The sequence below is a fragment of the Plectropomus leopardus genome, chromosome 16 (assembly GCF_026936395.1).
Source record: "Plectropomus leopardus strain MGB_pleo_1.0 chromosome 16, ASM2693639v1, whole genome shotgun sequence".
Classification (NCBI taxonomy): domain Eukaryota; kingdom Metazoa; phylum Chordata; class Actinopteri; order Perciformes; family Serranidae; genus Plectropomus; species Plectropomus leopardus.
Window position 1 is genome coordinate 55,001 of NC_142191.1, and position 22,500 is coordinate 77,500.

Below are 22,500 nucleotides of genomic sequence, written 5' to 3' on the forward strand. Positions count from 1 at the left end.
GACAGCACTGATCGGAGCGCCTGGCTGTGACTGCAGGCTGAAATGATCTGCAGAGAGGGATCACATCGCTGAACGCTGCCAAAAACTCCGCTTCTGTCCTGCGCCTGTTTGTTTTAGGTGGAGCTTTGCAGACTTACCTGATGGAGTCCACGTAGACTGCATGGGTCCAGTTCTGAAATGTTTGATTAAGCTGAAACAGGGAAAACAAATCTGATCAATAAACCATGAAAATCAGATTTGTTTTGTTTTTGTTGTTATTGGATGGAAACAATCAGCTCACAAAGAACAGAAAGAACTGTACGTGATGGTGGAGAGACTGAATTTTCCAGGTGTGTCCTTCACTAAACTGCTCTTCAGGTTGAAACATTTTGCAAAGGTAATAAACTTATCCAACAACTTTCCAGGAGTTTGTGATGTTCCTGTGCTGATTTTTTTCTGCCCAGCTGAGAATTTTACTGTTTTTCATCATAAAATACAACTTCATCAACATTTTACATGGGGGGCCAGTCACAGCAGCTCCATACATGTTTCAAGGATTTTAGGATATTTCTAAGATTTTAGGAATTTTTCTAGGAATTTGGGGATGTTTCTCAGATTTAGGACATTTCTGAGATTTCAAGACATTTCCAGGATCTTAGTATGTTTCTTGTATTATATAACATTTTAAAGATTTTAGGACATTTCTCCGATTCTACGATGTTTCTCAGATGTTTGGACATTTCTAGGATTAAGACATTTCTTGGATTTTTAGGACATTTTTAGAATTTTAGGATGTTTCTAGAATTTTAGGACATTTCTAGTACTTTAGGACAGTCATGTCTCAGCTGTGTCCTCTGTCGGGGGTGTGGGGGATCCTCCTCTGGCTCTTTTTTTGATCAACAAGCTCTATTTTGATGCCGTTTTATGTCCCTGACACCTTATGGAGACTAAAAGGACAGAAACGTTTCCAGAGTCAATGACTTTATTTTTACTGTCAATTAGAAAATGGTTGGGGGCCACCTGGGCCCTGTCAGGGGCCAGACTTTGTCCTTGGGTCGTATGTTGAGTATTAGTGGTCTGTAGTGAGGTCACATCTTTGCTTTGCATTTATATTTTTAATGTATTTGTTTAAAACAGGTGAGAGTAATATTCATGAGGCTCAGAGTAAAATGTTCCTCATGTGTGAAGTTTTTCTTGGTTTTTGAGGCTTTCGGTACACTTGTGTCTGTGTGCAGGTGAGCTTCTTAGATTTTAGAAGCTCAATAAATAGTTTTATCACCTTCCTCTCCTTCGAGACAGTAAAAAGTGAGCACTGATGTCAGAGCTCAGTGGTCCCTGCGCTCTGCTGCAGGCTCAGCGGCAGAGATGATCAGAATAAAGTCTTTTTGGCTCCGTAAAGCTGGACTCATCTTACCCAGAGAGCCACGGCTCGCTCCACATCAGCCTCAATCACATCGGCGCCCTCGTCCTCCACCACGAACGACAGGCGGTAGAACAAAATCTCTGCAGAGGAAGACCACAGGAGAGACAGAGACAGAGAGTGAGACAGACAGAGACAGAGACCAATAGAGACAGAGGGAGAGACAGAGACAGAGTGGTGCGTTAGTCTCAAAGGAGCGGCGGCTGCGTCCCACATAATGACGTTTTGTGATGTGACACGTAGCAGGAGATGAGTGGAGCCGCTGGAGTGAGTCCAGTTAAGTGAAAGTCATTTTGTGGTGTGAAGCGACGAGGACCGACGTGCTGCCTGGCAGGGACATTACCAGCTCGAGAAATCTGTCGGCTGCAACATTTCACAAATTCACTCTGACTTTTCTCTCTTTTTGACTGTTTAGAGGATTTAAAGCTTTCTACATGTCCGTGTGCTCGCAGTCTGACAACCACACGACTTTAAATAAGTGTTTAGTAAGAAAAACACTGATTTTCAAATATTCATTAATTTTCAGAGTTTTAACCCTTTAAATGCCAGGTTTTTGTCATGATGCCACTATGTTTTTATTTTAAAAAACACAAAAAATGAATTATATTTTTTACTGCTGACAGTCTGGGATATGTCAGTGATCAGCAGCTACATTGATTGTGACAGGTCACCTAGTGGAAATAGCATGTATTTCCTCCATATGCCAAATGTGGTCAAAATGACCTCATCAGGTGGAAAATAGTCAAAATGACAAATTCAGAGTCAAAAGCTCAGAATGACACCCAGAAATAATACAAGTCCTGTTTTTCTGCTCTGATGGTTTGTGGGGCGCCCAGCAGCTCAGTTGGTAGAGCGGCTCAGTTGGTAGAGCCACAATCAGAGGCGAAGTCATCGACTCTCTCTCCCCCCTTTCACACTTAAACTGTCCTGTCAGAATAAAGGCACAAAATAAAAAAACAAAACAAAACAAAAATGTCAGTTTGAATGGGTTTCAATGGAGCATTTTTGACCTTAACAGTCTGAATGTAACTATTTAGTTTCCACAGTGTTTCAGTGTGAAACTGTTGAAGAGCTAAAAACGCTTATTTTCCCCTGAATTTGTTTTGATTTCACATCAGCGATCATGACAAAGAGGGAGGGCAGCTTCCTAAAAATGGTCAATATGGAAAATTTGTTTTTCCGCTTCCTGTAAATAAAGTTGTTTTTGAACTTTGTGTCAAACTAAGTGTGATTTCTCCAGCAGCAGACACACAGCTTATCGAGTCATTATTTCTCTTATTTAATATATCGAGCAGAAGCTTTTCTTTTTGGGGAGTCAGGTTTTCCATGACGGGGCATTTTTCAGGGCTCTCAGCTCTCCTGCTGCGCTCCACATTAACCACTAGGTGTCGCTGTGGTATCTCTAGCTGTTAGTAAATGCTACTGAGGGGTCAGAGGAGACCTCTCCATCAGCTGTGGTGGGAAAGCCTGCACGGTGCAGACCTTTGTTTTTGAGAGGACGAGCAGCAGAGCAGACGTTTCCACCAAGAAGCTGGATGGACTGAGACACTCAGAACAAGAGGGGGGACACGAAGATGATACGTTTGCAGACAAAAAATACAATAAGGAGAGAGAAATGTGCAGCTAAAATGGAAAGAGAAGTCAACACAGAGGCACTGAGGACAGAAAAGATTATTTAAACTACAAGCCCCAGACTAGATCCTATGGCCTGATTGGACAACTAGACTCAATCTTAATGTTTTACACAGCTCCCAAAATCATGACGGGCCAATCACCAGCCTCCAGCAGCGGAGGGACCCCGCCCGCTCACCTGATTGAGAGATATTCACATCCAGTACTACCAAAAAACAAACCCAATCACCTTCAGAGGGAATTTCATCATGTATTCAGTCTTAAAATCTGTGCTTTTTCTACCAAAATGCTCCTTTAGGTCCCCAGAATCTCAACCAGCTCTGATGGCGTTGTTTTAACCCTTTGATACATGAGCAACTTAAGAAATGGCCCAAAACTTAGCAAAAAAATACTAAAAAATGTACCAAAAATTGCCTGAATATAATTATTATGCATAAAATAAACAAATTATTATTATAAAATAAAGAATTACCTTAGAATTTACAAAAATGCTGCAAATGGAATAAGGTATTTATTTTCATAGATTTTACCAGAATTTTTTCTGTCGCATAATTTAAATGAGAAATTATTCTAAACATAATTTTCTGGACATTCTTCACCTTTTTTTTCTAATAATCCTCCCCTCTTATTTAAACTAATTTTTAGGTAATTTTCTTGCCACCTTTTACTAATTTCGTTCATGGCCTTTTTCCTCCATGTTTTCAAAAGACACCAGACCAGTTTGTTCAGGTTTCAGTTGGTCAGTAGCTTGTGAAAGGTGCCTGTTTGTAGCATAAGGATCCAGATTTCACAGGGTTAAATCAGAAAACTAAACTATACTTGGCCAAACTATATGGCCAAAAGTATGTGGACATATGTGATTCTAAAACCATGTTCAACAGCCTCCACTCTTCTGGTTTCAAGCTTTTCATAAGATTTTGGACCCTGGCTGCAGGGATTTGTTCCAACTCAGCAACACAATTGCCACAAAAATGTTCACATTTCTGCAAACCAAGGAAAAGTTTGCACAATGTTTTGTAGCAGACACTTTGAACCTTTCTCAGCAACGCTGTGGTGAGGACGTGGTTAAGTTTAGGCACAAAAGATACTTGGTTTGGTTAGGAGGAGATCATATTTTGGCTTCAGCCACTGGAAAAGCATGGACAGGTCAGTGAAATACTCCCAGGTTTGATGGCTCAAACTCTGCTGCCATAAACGCTGCAATGTGCTGCTAAAAACATCTAGATTCAATAACTCAAACAACGCCAGCATACGCTGCAACGTGCCCCTAAAACACCCAAATTTGATGGCTCAAATGCTGCTGGCAAACATTTCACTGTGCCCCTAACAACACTCAGTTATGGCTTTTAACCGGAGTGTTTATGGTAGCACATTGCAGCATTTTAGCCACCAGATCTGTTTGTTCGCTCAATCGCTGGTGAAAAACCTTGGGATGTAATGCAGAAAACTCAGGTTTCTGTGCCATAAATGTTGCAATGAGCCGGGACTGTAAGGGTTGCAATGTACTGCTAAAAACACCCAGGTTTGGTGGCTCAAACGCTGCTGCCACAAACATTGAGATATGCTGTGAAAAACACCAGGCTGAGAGCTAGAAATGCCGTTGGGAAGTGCTACGACATGCCGCTAATAAACACTCAGGTTCTATGGCATCGACACCTGTGGAAATGCAACAGAGAGTCACCAAAAAGGAAGTGGTGTTTTTGTTTTAGAGGTCTCAGACGGTCAGTGGTCTGCACCTTGGCAGGCATCTCACCTTTGCCGGTGTCCATATACTTTTGGCCATATATTTTATGTTGCAATCTGCAATCACGTCACTCAATTCAATATAATTTCTAAAACTGTCACTTAAGTTAATCCTTTGAAATCTGGACTGACATCAGTTATTCTGTGCTGTGTTCAGACACCTTTCACAAGATATTTAACCCGTTGATGCCTGAGCAATTTTTATTTTGAACATGAGAGAAAAAGGCAATGACTAACTCAGCTAAATGCCCCACAAATCGCAAAAAAATGAATTAAAGTTGACAAGAAAATGACCTATAAATTTGTTTTACATAACAGGGGAGGATGATCAGAAAATTACACATAAACAGGAAACATGTTAAAAAACTATACTTACTAATTATAATAATAATAAAAAATAATACTGTTATATTTAAAATTGAATTTTTGCTTTCTTAATTAATCGACTCATTTACTTTTGCTTATTTTCAGGTAATTATCTTCAATCTTTAAAAAAAAAAATCTTGCTAATTTTGGGGTCATGTCTCGTTAAGTTGTTTGCTGCTTTTTCCTAATGTTTTAAGGGAAATCAAATCAGTTCACTCAGGCTTTAAGAGGTGAATCGTTCAGCTGTTTTAAACAGACTTTAAGACTTAATACATGTTGCTACAGTGTATTTTTTTTTACAGTGCATGCTACTGTTATTACAGATGATTGTTTTTGATTCTCTACAACTACAGTTTTTGTTTCGACATACTGTTCCCCGATGACAGTCCACACAGACATGTAAAATGAAAGCGTTGTTTACATTGGCATGGCACCGTGGGCTCGGCTGCCGAATCCACGGCTGTGGATCCAGGTGTCGGGCGCACCGTGAACGTTTGGAGGCGACCGCCGCCAACTGACACGCTGACGAGTTTGAGCGGAGCAGCTGGAGACGAGTTCTTTGTGGTTAAAAATCGGTGAGCGTATACAGGCGGCGTGCGGGGAAGGTGGACATCTTTGACGTCACTGTGCTCTGGATTCACGGCCTCATTCGTGAATCCTCCTGAGCTCTGAGTCCCGCTGTGATTCGACACACTTGAGTTCAAATCGAGCTTCTGTTGGCTGCCTGTCATGTCCCCTCCAGCTGCTTCAATAGTTCCATTTTCTCTTAGACTTGTGGCATTTTTAGCCTTTGTGCCGTTTGTGATTTCATTCAGCGCTGACGGAGAGTCTTTGAGTTTTATAATGGCGGTCACATTCGTAACAGCGACGTATTTTAAGCTCGCTGTGTGTGCAGTGTGACTCCCAGGAGGAGGGGGCTCCTCAAAGCCAGAGATGAGACCTTGACCTGGGGCATCGGTGGGTGGCGGGGAGATATTGAGGCCAGAAGTGAGCGGGGGGTCCTGAATGAGCAGGGCAGCAGTAGGTGGTGTTATCGCTGCAGCAGTGAGGCCGGGAGAGGAAGTTTGCACTTCAGGAGGAAATGATGGAGCGTTTGAAACAGCAGGTGGACTCTGATGAGGCTGACGGCCTGTTGGAGAATTTAACATTACATGCAGAGCTGCACCGTCACCAACGCTCTCTGTTGAGTCAGCAGCTCCAGCAGCAGAGGCTTCTGCAACAAGTAGTTTTGGAAGAACATCTGCGGGGTCAAATAAAGCAGACAGAGGTGACAGTTTTACAGCTGCAGTGTCATTATTGGGTGACGACAGCGGATCACTGACAAACCTGGAAGTATCTGGTGTTTGTGAGGCGTTTGTGAGCTGCTGAAAAGCCTCGACATGTTCGTCAGCAGAAACATTTGGTTCTGAGGGGCTGGATCTCAGTTCATCATTGGGGAGTGTGGGAGCGAGAGGAGGTGATTGGCTGGCTGTGATGAAGTGCTGGATCGACTCAGGGTGTGTGGTGGTTCTTTGGAGGGACTGTAAATGGTTGTTCGGGGGGGATTGAGTTGCTGTGGGCCGGTGGAATCCAGCAGTCGGCCAAGTGGGCAACGAGGAGCCAGTTTCTGCCTCCTCCATGCTGGCAGACGCTGCTGGCATTGCCTCCGAGCCGGAGAGGAGAGGAGGGAGAGGGGGGGTGGCGAGAGACGAGAGAGGAAGGGAGGAGACAGTAATGTAGGAACGAGGAGAGGAGAGAGGAGGCGTGAAGGTTTGCGTAAGAGACAGAGCAGGTGAAATGGAGGCTGAAAGGAGAGGGGGAGTATGTGCAGAGGGACTTAGGTGCTGCTGCAGCCCCCTGACAGTCACGTCTGCATTTTCTGTGTTTAGACTCTCACTGGCATCTAGAAAAAAGGTGCTCACATGTGCCCGAGTACCCAGATGTGTGAGCATCTGTGAACCGTGTGTCGGGACCAGACGGCCCGAGTTTTTAGTATTGGAATCCGGCCCCGCAGCGAGCTGGAGGGACGCGATGCCAAGCTGTGCAGTCGGACTGCTGTTGACTTCAAGTGTCCGTGTCGGTGCCGTGACAGATGGATGCAACAATGACGAAGCGGGGTGATTAAACACACCATCACGGTCGGCATGAGCCTGTGAGTGCCTGCTGTGAGCACTAGTGGCAGGATCTCTGATTACCTGGTTGTTGGTATGTGAATGGGAGGTTGTTTGCTGCAGCCTCCTGGGATTTAGATTAAAAGTCAGGTTGGAAGTGTGTCTGTCTGCTGATGAAGACATCTGAGCCACAAGAAGAGGACTAAGGGTGGCTGAGGAGGGAGACAATACGGTTTCCTCTGCCGCCATGCGCTCTGTCACCTGAACAGCTGGCATCACTGCGGCAGCAGAAAGAGCCTCTGAAGAGACAGTGAGTGACAGGCTGTTGAGGTGATGGGAAAAGGGACTTTGAGTTGAAAGAAAAGGATGTGAGGACAGAGAAGAAGAGTGCAAATGTTGCGTTCTATCGGTGTTTTCCCGGAGCAGAGCCAGCGTGCGTTCAGAGGGCTGAACGACGGCAGCTGGCAGCGATGGAAAGACATCGTCAGACTGACTCCCTGGATGTGACTCGTCTGACGGATTGTATGTGTCGCTCAAATCTCTCTGATCAGATTGAACCAAGAAGTGAGTGACAGACGGACTGGCTGCATGAGAGGAAGGCCACAAAACCACTGATGAACCCAAATCAGGGTCAAACAACTCCGCAGCTGTCTGCATTTGAGGGGTTAAATCTGCTGTGAGTCCCTCAGATCTAGAAGCCAAATTCTCCCCAGATAATCCTGTGGGAGTCAGCTCTATTTGAACAAAGGAGAGAAAAGTCCAACCTGAGTTTTCAGAAGGATCTGATTGGGTATGGAGCAGCTGATCACCCTCGGTGTAAGCTGATCCACTTCTGAAAGGGTCTGATTCGTTGTCAGAGGACTCTTCGGCAGACAGTGAGTGGTATTCAGGAAGCAGCGCACTGTCAACAACCTGAGCTGCTTTGGAAAAGAGAGGAAGTGAAGACGAGGCAGTTGTGTCGACCTCTGTCACCACAAGGTCCCTCTGAAGGTTCTGAGAAAGAAATGACAAAACTGGGGGCCGAAAGTTCCTGCTGACTCCATCGGACTCAGAAACGTGAACAGAATTAGCAACATCATGTGTTTTGGAGACGATTTGCTCGGCCTTCTGGGAAGAGGAGGAGGAGGAGAGGAAGAGGGAGGGAGGACGAACAGAGGATGGAAGAGGACTGGACCAGAGGGGAGGAGAGGACGATGGGAGTGTGTCTGAGGAGTCCAGGGGAGGTGAAGTCAGAATCTGTGAAGTCACAGACGATGCAGCAGAAGTGACGGTTTGAGAGGAGATGAAGACCGAAGACGTTGACAAAAAGAGAAGAGAAAGAGACGGGATGATAGAGGGAGGGAGGGCAGATGAGGACATGTCATATCTGAAGGCAAAAATGTTCAAAGACGTTTGGGGAAAACCAGAAGGGGGGAGGAAGAAAGCTGAAGGTGTTTGGAGGAAATGGCACCCTGACGAATGTGTCGATGTGTCTGTACTTGTAAATAAACCGTTTGCAAGTCGACTTCTGTCCACTGCAAGTTCAAAATCACCTCCAGTAACTTCATAGACACTGTCCAGGCGGTTTGAAGACAGAGAGGAAGAGGACATGTCTTCTGTTGGCTGCATCAAAGAGGGAAAGGTGTGCTCAGGTGGTTCCACGGCCAGAGATGGTGTTTGTATGAAGAGAGGGGGGGGCAGCGAGGGAACAAGGTCTGATGGTCTTTGGAAAGTCAGTATTTGCTGCTGCTGAGTGACTCGTGTGACGGAGATTTCCTCTGGTTTTCGCTCACTCGTATTCGTGTTGTTTGGATCCCTGTGGAGGGTTTGAGCTCCGATCAGATTCTGAGAAACAGACCCGCTGATGAATGTTTTTGCAGTCAGTCCATCCTGTGAGCTGGTCGGAGAAAGCTCGCCGCCTGCTGCACTTTCTAGGCTTTCTGAATCAAAATCACCTCCACCCACAGAAAGAGTTAGTGGGAGTGCGACGGGGAGAAAAGCCCCATGATGGTCTGATCTGTTGAGAGATTGACTGTTTGTGGAGTCGGGGCTGGTGGAGGCCGGAGGGACAGTTGCAGGTTGATCCAAAGTGTAGGCAACATCAAACTCGTACAAACTGAAAGCACTGCTGTCTTCGGTGAGCTCCGTCAGGTCATACACAAACGGCTCAGACTTAGACGAGTACTCCTCTCCTGGTGGTCCCAGTGGTCCCAGTGGTTCTGTCCAGTTACTGTTGGGGACTGTCTGATTATCCTGACTCCATGTGCTCAGCAGCGACCACTGTGGTGCCACAGGTTTGTTCTTTCTGTTGCTTAGCACAGGTGACGACGATAACACCGATGATGACGAGGCCACCACCACAGAAGAAGAATCCTTTGTATCTGATGTCTCATCTCTGTGTTGCCATGGAGATAACCTCTGAGACGAGATGGAAGCCCCTGATTCAGGAGGGAGTTCTGAGTTCTGAGTAGTTGTCGGGGTCTCCTCCTGCAGCCGGCTCTGTGTTGATCTGGGTTGAGCTGACGCAGCTGTATCCGTCACATATCCAAACGAGCATGTTGTCTGTTTCAGCTCGCGTGTGCTCCCAGCTATGTGTTTAAATCCATGGGTGCGTGTTGTGTATGTAAGCCCGGCGGTAGATTTAAGTTCAGATTTTGTGACGTAAACCCCCGGCCGTGGTGGTGCTCTGGTGGAAGCTGGACGTCTTCCTCTGATTGGCCTCTTCCTCCCCTGCCAGGTCAGAGGGGTGGAAATGTACCCCAGGGAGGTCCTGGAGCTGCGATGGCCTCGGGGTCTGGAGAGGGAGGCCAGAGGTCGAGGCCGAGGCGGTTGAGGGGGAGCCGGGGGACCTGGAGCTAAGAGTCTGGGTTCAGGTGCTTCATCTGAGGGGCGAGGGGCGAGGGTTGGAGGACTGGACTGACTGGGTACAAGGGGACTACGATGAAAATCTCCTCCCGGCCTGGCTCGTCCGATAAAAGTGGCAAGGGAAGGCGAGGGTGGGGGTGCACGAGAGGATCCAGCAGCCGTTAATCCAAAAACATGCTGGCGTCTCCTGCTGTGAGCAGCTGGACTGGCCGCCGCTCGTTCAGGCTGCTGAGGATGAGCTGCATCAGCAGCAGAGGCCTCTGACGGAGATCTCACAGTCGACGTCTTCGCTGTCAACAGGGCACGATACATCAAACCAGACGGCATTATGGTGAAAAAGCAGTTATAATATAGTAACACTAATAAAAGCAGATAATAAATAAAGGTAACAAAAAATATTTTCAAGTAAAAAGTAAGAAAACCCCACCATGACACATTTGACACCTTCACATCAGAGGACGAGAAACGTTGTGTGTGGCAGTTAAACACAACTTACAGCCTACAGGCCAGACAAGCCCTAATATCCTAAACATGTCCTTAAATCCTAGAAATGTCCTAAAATCCTCAAAATGACCTAAAATCCTAGACACCTCCTTAAATTTCTGAAATGCCCTACAATCTTACAAATGCACTAAAAACCAAGATATGTCCTGAAATCCTGGAATTGTCCTTAAATCTGAGAAATATCCTAAAATCTGAGTAATGTCCTAAAATCCTAGAAACATCCCAAAATCACAGAAATTACCTAAAATCCTAGCAATGTCCTAAAATCCTAGAAACATGTATGGTGCTGCTGCATCTGGCCCCTGGCCTCCTGTCAGTTTGCAAAAGTGTCCCTAAAGAAAAGCCAGCTGAGTTCTGATTTTCTTTTTGAATCAGAGAACAGAGGCACTTAAAGTAACAGAAGACAAAACCAAAATGGCACGAAAAGATCAACACATAAATCAATGATTAAATATCATGTAGCTATACAAACCACATGGAAGAAAACAGAACCAGAGGAGAGTTTGAGTGACAAGATCAGATCTGATTATTTTATGAAATCATTTGTTAGTTTAACAACAGAAGCAGCAGCTAATGCAGCCGGTGCTGATCATACTGAAATAAAGAGCCCGAAAATCAGAGCGATGTCACATCAGAACATTAGTAAGAAGAAATTAAATATGACACATTCAGCAAAAACCAATTCCAAAAAAGTTGGAATGATGCATAAAATGAACAAAAAAACGGAATGATTTGAAAATCCTTTTTGACATACAGTTTGGGAAGTAAGTATTTAGCATTTTATTCTCTTTTAACATTCTTGCACCGCAGCTTTTCACATTAAATTTAGATCTGATATTATTAACTAAATTATAATCTACCTCACGCTTAAATAACACAAAGTGACTTTTTAGTGCAGTTTAAATATATTTTGAGTTATATTCCTGTTGAGGTCCAGTTTGTATTCCTCAGGGCACACTGCAATAATGTAGTTATTAGTTTTTACATTTTTGCTCACTTTACCTTACTGATTTAATGACTTATTTGTTGACCAAGTGTTTTTTATTATAATGTTGATAATATTTACAGAGACCTGGAATGGCAAAATAAATAAATACATGTGAAACAAAGTGGAATGACACAGGAAAAAAGTACAAAAACACATTTAATATTTGTAGAAGCCTCTGTTTGCGGTACAGAAACACAGTGTTCACTCTTTCACACAGACAGGCTTCAAATTTAGAACATTTTTGGATGCCTGATTGTGAATCTGGACAAAGAAATCTCACTTTCAAAACTCCCAAACACGTACCGAGTGTCGTTTAAAGAAAAGGTGATGTGACAGTCAAGAGCTATGCAAGGTTACTGCAGTATACATGGCAGTCTTTATTTTATTTTAATTCAATATATGTTTTTGTTTCGTCTTATTTTTTGTCTTATTAATTTAAACTATCTTTGAGAGTGTGAAAGGCACTGTTGTTAAACTTTGCAATGCAAAAATCAATTAAAAATCAACTTTAAAAAGGTGCCGTCACACAGAGGTAAAAATGCTCCTTTTCCAATTTTCTTGGAAGGTGTTGAAGCCATCAAATGCAAAATAATTGTACATTTCCAAAACAACAACAACAACAAAACAACAACCTAAAAATCAGTTTGACTTTTAAATATTTTTTTCTTTGAGCAAATGTTTAAAGAAGGAGTTCAACAAAATTTGAACTCCTTGGTGGGAAAAGTACAAATTCCAAAAAGAACAATGCTGAATAAGTGAAAGGTTAAAATGAGAACACAAGGTGCTGGAAAAAAAGTAATAAGCAGACCCTGGTTGCCGATCTCGGCGTGCAGGTGTGAATCTTACCCTGAGAGGAGGCAGCAGTGACGGCTATGTTAGTGGCTGGTTGGTTAGTAGTAACTATCTGCAGAGGAGGAGTCGCTGTTCCTGTAACTGTTTGAGGAGGTGAAACAGCTGGAGAGAGGAGGAGCAGGGAGGAGGTCAAGAGACAGAAAGGGCACTTCAGTTTCACAACTGTGAAACTTAGTGAAATGGAAATTATCGGCAGAAGGCAAAAACAATCTCAAGGTGTTCATTTCATAAAATCACACTGAATATATTTACATGCGCAAAATATTCCTTTTTGGCCCTTATTCTGGAAAAAGACCATTCTTGTTGAGGAAACACAACTGGCTTCGCTTGGGGGCCACTTTTGCTAAATGACATAAGGCCAGGGGCCAGTTGCAGCAGCCCCCTGTTTCTAGGTTTTTGGACATTTCTAGGATTTTAAGACATATCTAGTATTTTAGGACATTGGTGTCTTGTCTGTGTCCTCTGTCGGGGTGTGGGGGATCCTCCTCTGGCTCTTTTTTTGATCAACAAGCTCTATTTTGATGCTGTTTTATGCTCTCTGACACCTTATGGAGACTAAAAGGACAAAAACAATTCACAGTATGAATCACTTTATTTTTACTGTCAATCAGACAAATGCAAAACTCATTTCTGTGTTTTCAGACTCATTCCTGCAGCACTCTTTGGTATTTAATGCATGTGATTTTCATTATGCACAAAAGTTGTTTCAAACACTAAAAACTACAGTGAAATTCTTTAAGATGAAGTAATTAGTACTTGTTAAGTGTTTTATTTGTAAAAACATGACTGGGTGTGATGTTCATACCATCATAGGTCCTTTAAACAGTTTAGGAAATTAACAGAATTTAACTGAATTTGCTTTAGTTTTATATTACCTGAGTTTTATGACTCTGAGTAACTGCTGTTTGGCTCCGTAAAGACTGTTTTTTTTTTTCTGCGGCTGAGGACATGGCACACCTGCAGCCCTCTGCAATTACACATATGTAAGTACAGCTTGTTTTGTAATCAGTGACGCTATATTTTAGTCACCTGGACCCTCCAAGATTAACCCCTTCATTTCCATTCAAACCTCATGCACTCATGGCAGTGTTTTAAAGGCTGTACATCTGAGCTCCTGTGCTGCTGCTCTTACCATGCGTCGGGGGATTAGTAGCTGTGTGGTTAGTGGCAGCAGTTGCCGTGCTGCTCATTGTCTGCTGGGCTACAGGGAAGGTAAACAATCACAGAACATCAGTCAGTCAACCAAAAAAAAACAGCTACAGTGTGGGGCCTATTACCTGCAAACAGCTGCATTGTGGGGACATTAGTCTATAAGTAAAGGCACATTTCAGGGACATCAACCAAATAAAATAGCTACATTGTGAGTACATCAATCAAAAACACAGTTACATTAAGAGGACTGATACCACTAAAAATAAGCTGCATTGCGGGGATTTTAGTCTATAAATAAAGCCACAACGCAGGTTCATCAACTGTTTAAAAAACACACAAACAAACAAAAAAAGCAAGTACACTGTGGGGCCGTCAACCTAAAACCACAACTACAATGTGGAATCATCAACTTAAAAATACTCAGGGGACATCGACGAAATTATGGCTGCATTGAGGGGACTTCAAACTTAAAAACACAGCTTCACTGAGGGGACAACCACCCGTCGCAGCTGCGTTGTGGGGACAGTCGCCGGGAAGTAAAGCTACATTTTATGAACATTAGGAGTGGGACTCACCAGAGGCCCCCAGATATGATATTATCACGATACGTTAAGCATGATACAATATTATTGTGATTTTAAACATTTTGCCATATGCTGGGTATGATGATAATATATAGTGCAATATATTGTCATTTATTACCTATTTTCAACAGCAAATTATGTCCGCAAAGCAAAACTTTGTCAACATTTTAAACTGATCCAATCTTTTTCTCTAAAATTGCAGAAAAATGCATCTAGCGGACCAAAAAAGCAATTCATTGTAATATTCTAAATAACCTACCAAGAGATAAATTTGCATTTGAGATATTAATTATTTGAATAAGAAAAAAAGCATACTTTGTGTCAGTGTATCGATATGATATTGTAATGATAAATATCACAATACTACGTCATCGACAGGATCGCTTTGAAATTCTGGCATCATAATTCTATGTTCATATTTGTATTCCTCCATTAATGTCACAATTTTTTTTAAGGGGGATCCAAGCAAAAGTAAGCAAAAGCAAATGAAGCAAAACTAATGATATCATGATGTTCATTATTCATCTTATCAACAACAGAACTGGGAATGTTGACTGGGATGAGGATAAGGCTACAACAGGACGCGGTGAGCTACCTTACCATGTGCTGTGCTGCTGGTCGAAGCAGCGTTAGTGGCAGGAGGCGCAGGGGGAGCAGCGCCGGCGGTGGCGGTGATGGTAGCGGCAGGCAGAACTGATTAGCAAAATGAGTCGGCATGTCAGTAAGAAAACACACAGACACACTGCATTAATGGGACAAGCTTCCAACCTGTTTGCTTGCAGGGCAAATCTCAAAAGTCTTTCTTGATTTAAAGCCTTTTCGACATCTGGTGAACAAACTGGGTTTCCCGAGAGCATCCCGGACTCAATGTAGTTAAAGTTTGAAAAGCTGGTTTTGTCAACTATTTTGTATTTTCAACACAACTCTGTCACAAATTTAATGAATGGATTCACACCAACAAATTGAGTTTGCCAGAATGAAAAAAAAATCACTGAAATAAAAATGAGACTTTTCCTGGTCAAAGCTTATTATTATACTATAGTAATATTAACAATAATAAAATAGTAATTGAATATATATATATATATATATATATATATACACACACACACATATGTTCATATATATACACACACACACATATGTTCATATATATACACACATGTATATGTACATATATATTTTTTTTTTTTTCAAAAATAAGAATATTCCTTTGGGAATGTGCTTTATCTATTTCTCTTTTCTTTTTCTGATGCTCCAAAGCTACAAATATTTTTGTGACTCAGCGTGCGAAGGGTTCTACATGATGTGTGATGTGTGGTCGGAAATTTGAAAATTCAATGATGATTTCTGTTTCTACAGTTTCTGCTGTAACTTTGGCACTTTTCATTTTTGTGAGCATGATTTAACAGAAAAAAAACACATGAAGTGTTAAAAGCAAAAAAAGTTTTATTTTTGCAAATCACCAAAATTTTTTCAAAGAAACAAAAATTGCAAATTTCTTTAAAAATCAACAAAAATTATAAAAGACAAAACAAAACCACCACAAAGTTTTGAAGAAAAAAAAATTGCCGGATAAAATAAAAATGAATTGAAACAAATTTTAGAAGAAGAAAGCAGAATAAATACAAAACCGTTTAAAGTTGTAGGCCCCTCCTCTGAGCCAAAATACAAAAACGAGTTCCTCCCCAGTGCTGAAACAATTATCTCAAACCATAATATTTATAAGAACCCCTGGATCTAATCATCTGTTCATACTTAGACTTGACTAAATGTAGTAGTTAGATTCCTCCACTTTTCACAAAAATACAGACTTGATCAAAAAGAAAGATCCCCCCCGGACCCCCCTACAGAGGTCCAGGCTCGCCCCCCCCATGTCCTCAAATCCTAGACACAGCCCTGCTGAATCCAATAAAGTTTAGGGAGGAAACGTTCAATAATTGATTTTCCAGAGATGCTCACAGGAAACCTAAAGCAGCAAAGCATAGGAAGCCTTACCGGACGAGGAGGAGCTGGCTGTGCTGGCGGTGGTGGGACTGACGGGTGGGGTTAGTAGCATGCTAGTGGTGGGGATGGTAGGTGTAGATGGAGTGATGGAAGGAGGAACTGGAGGTCACAGATTAAAGGATACAGCAGAGCGAGCACACATGGGAAAAAAAACCAACAAAAATTCCTTTAATGCTGAAATCAGGAACTACATAATTAACATGCATCAGCTGTTTCCATGGTCACGGATCAGACCGTACACCTGCTCAGAAATCATACTATATGACAGTGGTACTCAACCTATGGTCCTCAGGCCAAATCTGGTGGCCCCATAACCATTTTCTGACTGACAATAAAAAAAAGTTGTTGTCGTCCTTTTAGTACCCAGAAGGTGCCAGAGTTCATAAAAAAGCAACAACAAACAACAAACAACAACCCCCGACAGAGGGCCCAACTATAAGACCCTAATGTCCGAAAATCCTAGGAATGTTCTAAAGCCCTAGAAACATCATAAAATCTTAAAAACTGCCTAAAATCCGGTAAATGTTCTAATGCCCTAAAATCCCAGAAATGTCCTAAAATCCAAAAAAGGGGCACTTAAGTCCTACTAATGTCCACAAATAATAGAAATATCCTAGAATCCTAGAAACATCGCAAAATCCTGTAAATGTTCTTGAAACCTGTAAATGTCCTAAAATCCTGGAAGCATGTATGGGGCTGTAGCGACTGGCCCCTGGGCCCCTGGGCCCCTGTCATTCTGCAAAGTGGCCCCCCCGCAGAGCTGACTGAGTCTCTGCCGTTTACCAAATGAAGGTTATTTCTACATATTTAAAGCTCAGCAGTTAACTGAACGTTTTGTTTGAACAAAAAATCATTATCACTCTGATCAAAGAACAGGAGATGATTTTCCTAAATTCCCGAGAATATTCATTTGTCATTTCAACTTCTCCCGTGAAAAAAAAGAGACAGAGAGGTTAATTAACTGATGGAAAGGTTGGATGAAGCCGTTTTTAAATGCAGCAGTAGATAATATTTATCCGGTCTCAGCACTCCTGAGTCGTTCATCTGGAACAATCCATCAGAGCAGAATTAGCCGAGTTTTCTTGCAGGTAGACAATGAACAGAGGGGACAATTTAATAAGACAGGCTTTTACTTTGCAGAGCTGCACGAAAAGTAAAATTGCTTTGAGAAACTTTTATGGGTCTCTGCAAAGGTCAAACAACCTTGACTTCAAGGGCTCCAGATTTTTATGAGCAAAGCCTCTTCAAATAACCGTTAAAGATAATTATTTTTGGTGATGAACCGCAGATAAGTTCCTCGATAAGAACTCTGCCTTTTGGATTTGAGTTGAGCCCCAAAATGGATCTTAAAGTCACAGGAGATGAGACAAATTCATCTTAAAGTTAAAGGAGATGAGACAAATTCATCTTAAAGTTAAAGGAGATGAGACAAACGGATCTTAAAGTTAAAGGAGATGAGGAGAAAGAGGAGGTGGCTATAAAAGCTTCATCTGACATAAATCCAGAGATTACTATTAAAAATAATCAGCACAGCAGCTCAACAGCAAGAACCAGCTTTTAAATGAGGGTATAACATGGAGGAGGGAGGCTGAGGAGGACATGAGGAGGTGGAGGAGGATGTGAAATCTGGAAGAAAGGAGGCGTAAGAAGCTACAGATGACGAGGAAGGCGAAGGGAGTCTGAGGGCTATCAGGAGGAGGAGGCAGCTTACCGTGTGTGATGGCGTTAGTAGAGTGGGTGGTGTTAGTGGAGTCAGTGGATGAGGAGTCGGGGGAGGAAGCAGCTGGGGGGTGAGAGAGAGAGAGAGGCAGCAGACGGTGAGTTTTTGAGTTTTTGGGAAGTTGCCTGATGGTCGTCAGAACCTTTGATGGTGCAGAGTCCAAATAAAAGGTAGACATGCATCGCAGCAGGTCGTTTCCTGTTTTTAGACTGTTTCCTTCAAACACCAGAGCAGCTGCTGAAATTCATCATTTACATATTATTTCATCATTAATCTATTATTTTATTATGAATCTAATATTTGATCATAAATGCATTATTTTATTATTAATGTATTATTTCATCATTAATGTATTATTTTATCATTATTTATTATTATTTATTATTACCCGATCTGTGCTCTGAAATATTGAGAAAAGATCTGCAATTAAACCCCTCAGAGAGCGCTCTCCTAAGGCCTGCTGACCCGCCGGGCTGCCGTAGTCATTAATATTCTGGATCACAGTGACCTGAACTGGGACAGCGGTCAGAACTGGGACAGCGGTCAGAACTGGGACAGTGGTCTGAACTGGCCCAGTGGTCTGAGCTGGGACAGCGGTCAGAACTGGGACAGCGGTCAGAACTGGGACAGCGGTCTGAACTGGGACAGTGGTCAGAACTGGCCCAGTGGTCTGAGCTGGGACAGCGGTCAGAACTGGGACAGCGGTCAGAACTGGGACAGTGGTCAGAACTGGCCCAGTGGTCTGAGCTGGGACAGCGGTCAGAACTGGGACAGTGGTCTGAACTGGGAGTGTTCCAGTTTGAATGGTTCTGGAGCAGTGAGGGGCTTCCTGCTGCAGCTGAACAGCCCCTGTGATGTTTGTCTTTATAAAGACTCTGGTTCTGTCCCGTGTGTCCCCTCAGGACTCAGAGGGTTGTTTAGGGAGAATATCATCAGCAGAGCGTCCCCCAGAGGACTCTTCCCCTCGCTCTTCTCCTGGTGAGAGTGAGCGTGTGAACGCTTATTAAAGTACAACATATTCACAGATTTATGTCCTGAAATCCTACAAACTGAGGACTGATCCGCAGCCCTTGATGCTCCGCACACTCTTGATTCAATAAGACAGTTTCAACCTTTTTTTGAGAAATTCAGAATGAGCACATTTTTGTTTAGGAGTCTGTGATTCTCTAAACTCTCTTTTTCTTTCCAGTCAAGTCCTCGTTCCTCCTGCAGTTTCTTCTTTTATTCTCTCAGCCTCTCTCCTGTGATCTCATCACCTTTACCTTTTCACCTTTTTCTTTTTGCCTCACTCTGTCTCTCCTCTTCTCTCCTCTTTTTTCCTCTTTTCTCCTCCTACATCATCTTCTCTTCTCTTCAAACTGATCTCTGTTCCGGATGCTCTGGCAGTATTTGGGAAGTTTCGGAGGCTGGAATACGTTCTGGGCTTTGGGGAACACGGAGGTTCTTGAAGTCTGGTTAAGGTTAGAGAATTTCTCTTAACAAGAAGTCCAGAATCCATTGTGGTGATTAAGCAGTGAGAGGAAGTGGTGCGGCGAGGTGGAGGGTTTGGTTCCCACTGGGTTCACCTGGATTACACGAGATCATGGAGGGAAACCCGTGTTATCTGGTCCATGGTCCGTTATCTGGTCCCTGGTCCGTTATCTGGTCCATGATTCATGACAGCAGTTGAGAGGATCCATCAGGTGCTTCAGGTCAGAACTTCAAACTCAAGCTGTGTGTTAAAACTTGTCCACAGATTCATCTCCGACGCGAGGTCTGACCATTAATGATATTCCCCCAGCGTATCTGAAATTATCTGAAGGTCACAAACAGGCCAGGAAATCACACCTGTGGATCTCTGAACTCATGTTCAGCTGATCCGCTTCCTCCGCTCTTCAATAAATGAAGTGTAAACAGCTCTCAGCCTCAAACGCTCTCAGCATTAAACGTTAGCTCATCTTGTCCGTAGCTTCATGTTGTTCCCACTTTACCTCCTCAAAGCTCATCAACACAAACAAGTCCGAAGAACCACTTCCCAATTCGGAAACAACGACTTTCTGACATGACATGAATGCAGCACAAAACCCAGAAGAAGAAGAAGAAGAAGAAGAAGACTGACTGCGAGGACGTTCCTGTTAATGTTCCCACCTCTGAGGTTTAGTTCCCTCAGTGAAAACACAGACATGATGGGGAGATCGATACAAAGCCTTTAGAGCTACGATGAAAAGAGCCGTCACCTGTTTCAGATGGTAACATTTGAGGTAACGTGGTGGTGTTTGGATCAAACTGTGCAGTCATGCAGAATTCATGGGGATTGGCTGAATTTGCGTTCACTGTTGATATCGCATAAGATAATAATAATGTAGTTTATCAGGATTATTTCTGGGACAATATATAAAAAATAAACAAAATAAAAACAAAAATAAAGACAAAAAAAAACATATTTGTCTTATCTGCAGTAGAAACTCTTTTTAGTCTTTTCTAGGTCACATGACGCTGTGAGGTCACATGATGCTGTGAGGTCACAGGAACTGGCTCCCTCATGATGCAGCAGGAGCTACAAGAGCTGTTATTGCATCACATAGCTCTGAGAAAGTTTTTAACCCACAATTCCTCTGTGAAGTCATGGACTACATCTCCCAGAAATCCCTCATACGTGGCCGCTCCCACGTATAAGGGGCTCGCCTTTCCATCGTGGCTCCATAACACGCCTACGTGGCCTTGGATTGGAAATAATGACGGCTAGTTTGGTGGCTGCAATAGAAATAAAGCTGCTGATGTTTTGAACATCCGTTTCCATGGTTACTGGGATGTTATCACCAGAGGAGGAGTGACATGACATCACTCAGAGGAAACAGTCAGCTCCATGTTGAGTTTTATCACATTTACTAAATATCACTCAAGTTTAGCACAAATCTGTGATGGAAACCAGCCTAATTTGGGGAGAGGAATCAGTTTCTTTTGGAAGAATCTTTAAGAATTTTTTGTTTCAAAATATCTTCATTTGTATTTGCAGAAGTTTCTGCCGACTGTTCCCACCAAGTATCGATTTTGCAGATCAGAAGACAGTGTTATGGAGTTCTTCTCAGATAAAACACGTTTGATCTGGTTCAAAGAAACTGGCACTTTTGATTTTGAAAGGTGAGCACGGTAACCATTTACCAGGAGAGTTTTCGGTTCATCTTCAGTTCAGTTGGACAGTTTCTTGATGTGGGTCCAGGCAGGTTGGTCATGATGTCTTAATACGTTGAAAACACTCATATTCAATCTAAAAACAGATCTTACGGAATATTCAAGTCACATTTAACCTAGATGCCTAAATGTCGGCACAACTGTTTTTCAATAGAAGATATTTTACTGATATGACTCGATTTCTTGGTCACAGACCAAAAGAAGAAAACCTGTTTGTGAGCTCATCAAACAGAGGCAGCAGGTAAAGCAGGTTTTTCATGGTGTTTTTTGGGCAGAGCTCAGCGTGCAGGTGTGTTGGTTTGTCCTACCTGGGCAGCCCAGTCCGGGGGAGTCACAGCTGGTGGTGAGTGGGGTGCTGCTGGGCGGGGAGACACCTTTGAGAGAGAGGGGGGATTAAAACAAAAAGGTTAATCAATTAAAAAGGGGACGGGGTTTAAGTGTTGGGACAGGTGAGCAGGAACAGTGACGTGTTCACACATTAGTCAAGTCAGTCAAGTCAATTTCTTATATATTATTATATTATTATATATTATAATTATAAATGCTGGGAGGGTCAAAAGGAAAATCCCTGACTTTGATTGGCTGAAAGTGACACTGTAACTTTGCCTTTATGCACCAAAATGCTTGGGACACAATCTTTACTGTAGAAACATGGTTAATATTTTGCTCATCAGATAGTCTGCTCACAGTGTTGATTTTGGGTCTTTTAACCCTTTGAAAACTGGATCCACATCAGTTTTCTTGGGCTGCGTTCAGACGTCTTTCACCAGCTGTTTGAGCCTTTGAAACCTGAGCAAACTGTTTTGATTTCTCACTAAAACGTGTAGCAAAAAAGCAAACCCCAACCTGGCACGAAATGTCCCACAGACTGCAAGAAATTAGTAAAAGGTGACAAGAACATTTCTTATAATTTAGATTGAAAAACAGATGTAATTATCATAAAATTATCCATAAAAGTCTTCAAAATATTTATACTCATAATAAATTTACATTTAAAATTATGTTAGAATTAGAATATTAAAATATATATGTTTATATTTTCAGCACTAAGGCTATGATCTTGATCTGTTGTGCTAATTTATTTTTTATTTTCATAATATAAACTGATGAAAAAAGTTTTTTAAATTACTTTTTGGGGAGATTAAAGATCAAACCTTTTTTTTCACATAAACTTGGAGGCAGCTGAATCAGATGAGTGAGATCTTAGCGTCTGATAACAGTCGTTCGCCATGTATTTATTCTCTAAACTTCTTCTCTCGTTCAGCTTTGTGGTGAATTATGGCAGCATGAAATCTGCACTCCATTAGTACGATAATCTACTCATCTAAACGTCTGCAGAGAGAACCTTTTAGAGACTTTCTCTGCATGTTTCTGGTGCAGATTTGGGATGGGTCGCAGTCTGTGGGTTGTGCTGAGACGCACTTTGATTTCTTTCAGGGACTCAGATT

The 22,500-nt window shown here is 42.5% G+C and overlaps 1 protein-coding gene across 1 annotated transcript in view; it reads right to left on the minus strand.

Annotated features, from left to right (window-relative positions):
• The window catches only part of adgrg6 (adhesion G protein-coupled receptor G6), a 99,521-nt gene that overhangs the window by 32,057 nt on the left and 44,964 nt on the right, over positions 1-22,500 (minus strand). Inside the window, exons 7-14 of the mRNA XM_088089028.1 lie at positions 21,361-21,426; positions 17,873-17,944; positions 16,153-16,260; positions 14,755-14,847; positions 13,551-13,619; positions 12,413-12,520; positions 1,394-1,482; positions 138-190 (exon numbers count right to left, since the gene is read on the minus strand). Coding sequence (XP_087945154.1) covers positions 138-190; positions 1,394-1,482; positions 12,413-12,520; positions 13,551-13,619; positions 14,755-14,847; positions 16,153-16,260; positions 17,873-17,944; positions 21,361-21,426 — 658 coding nt within the window. The remainder of the gene's footprint in view (positions 1-137; positions 191-1,393; positions 1,483-12,412; positions 12,521-13,550; positions 13,620-14,754; positions 14,848-16,152; positions 16,261-17,872; positions 17,945-21,360; positions 21,427-22,500) is intronic.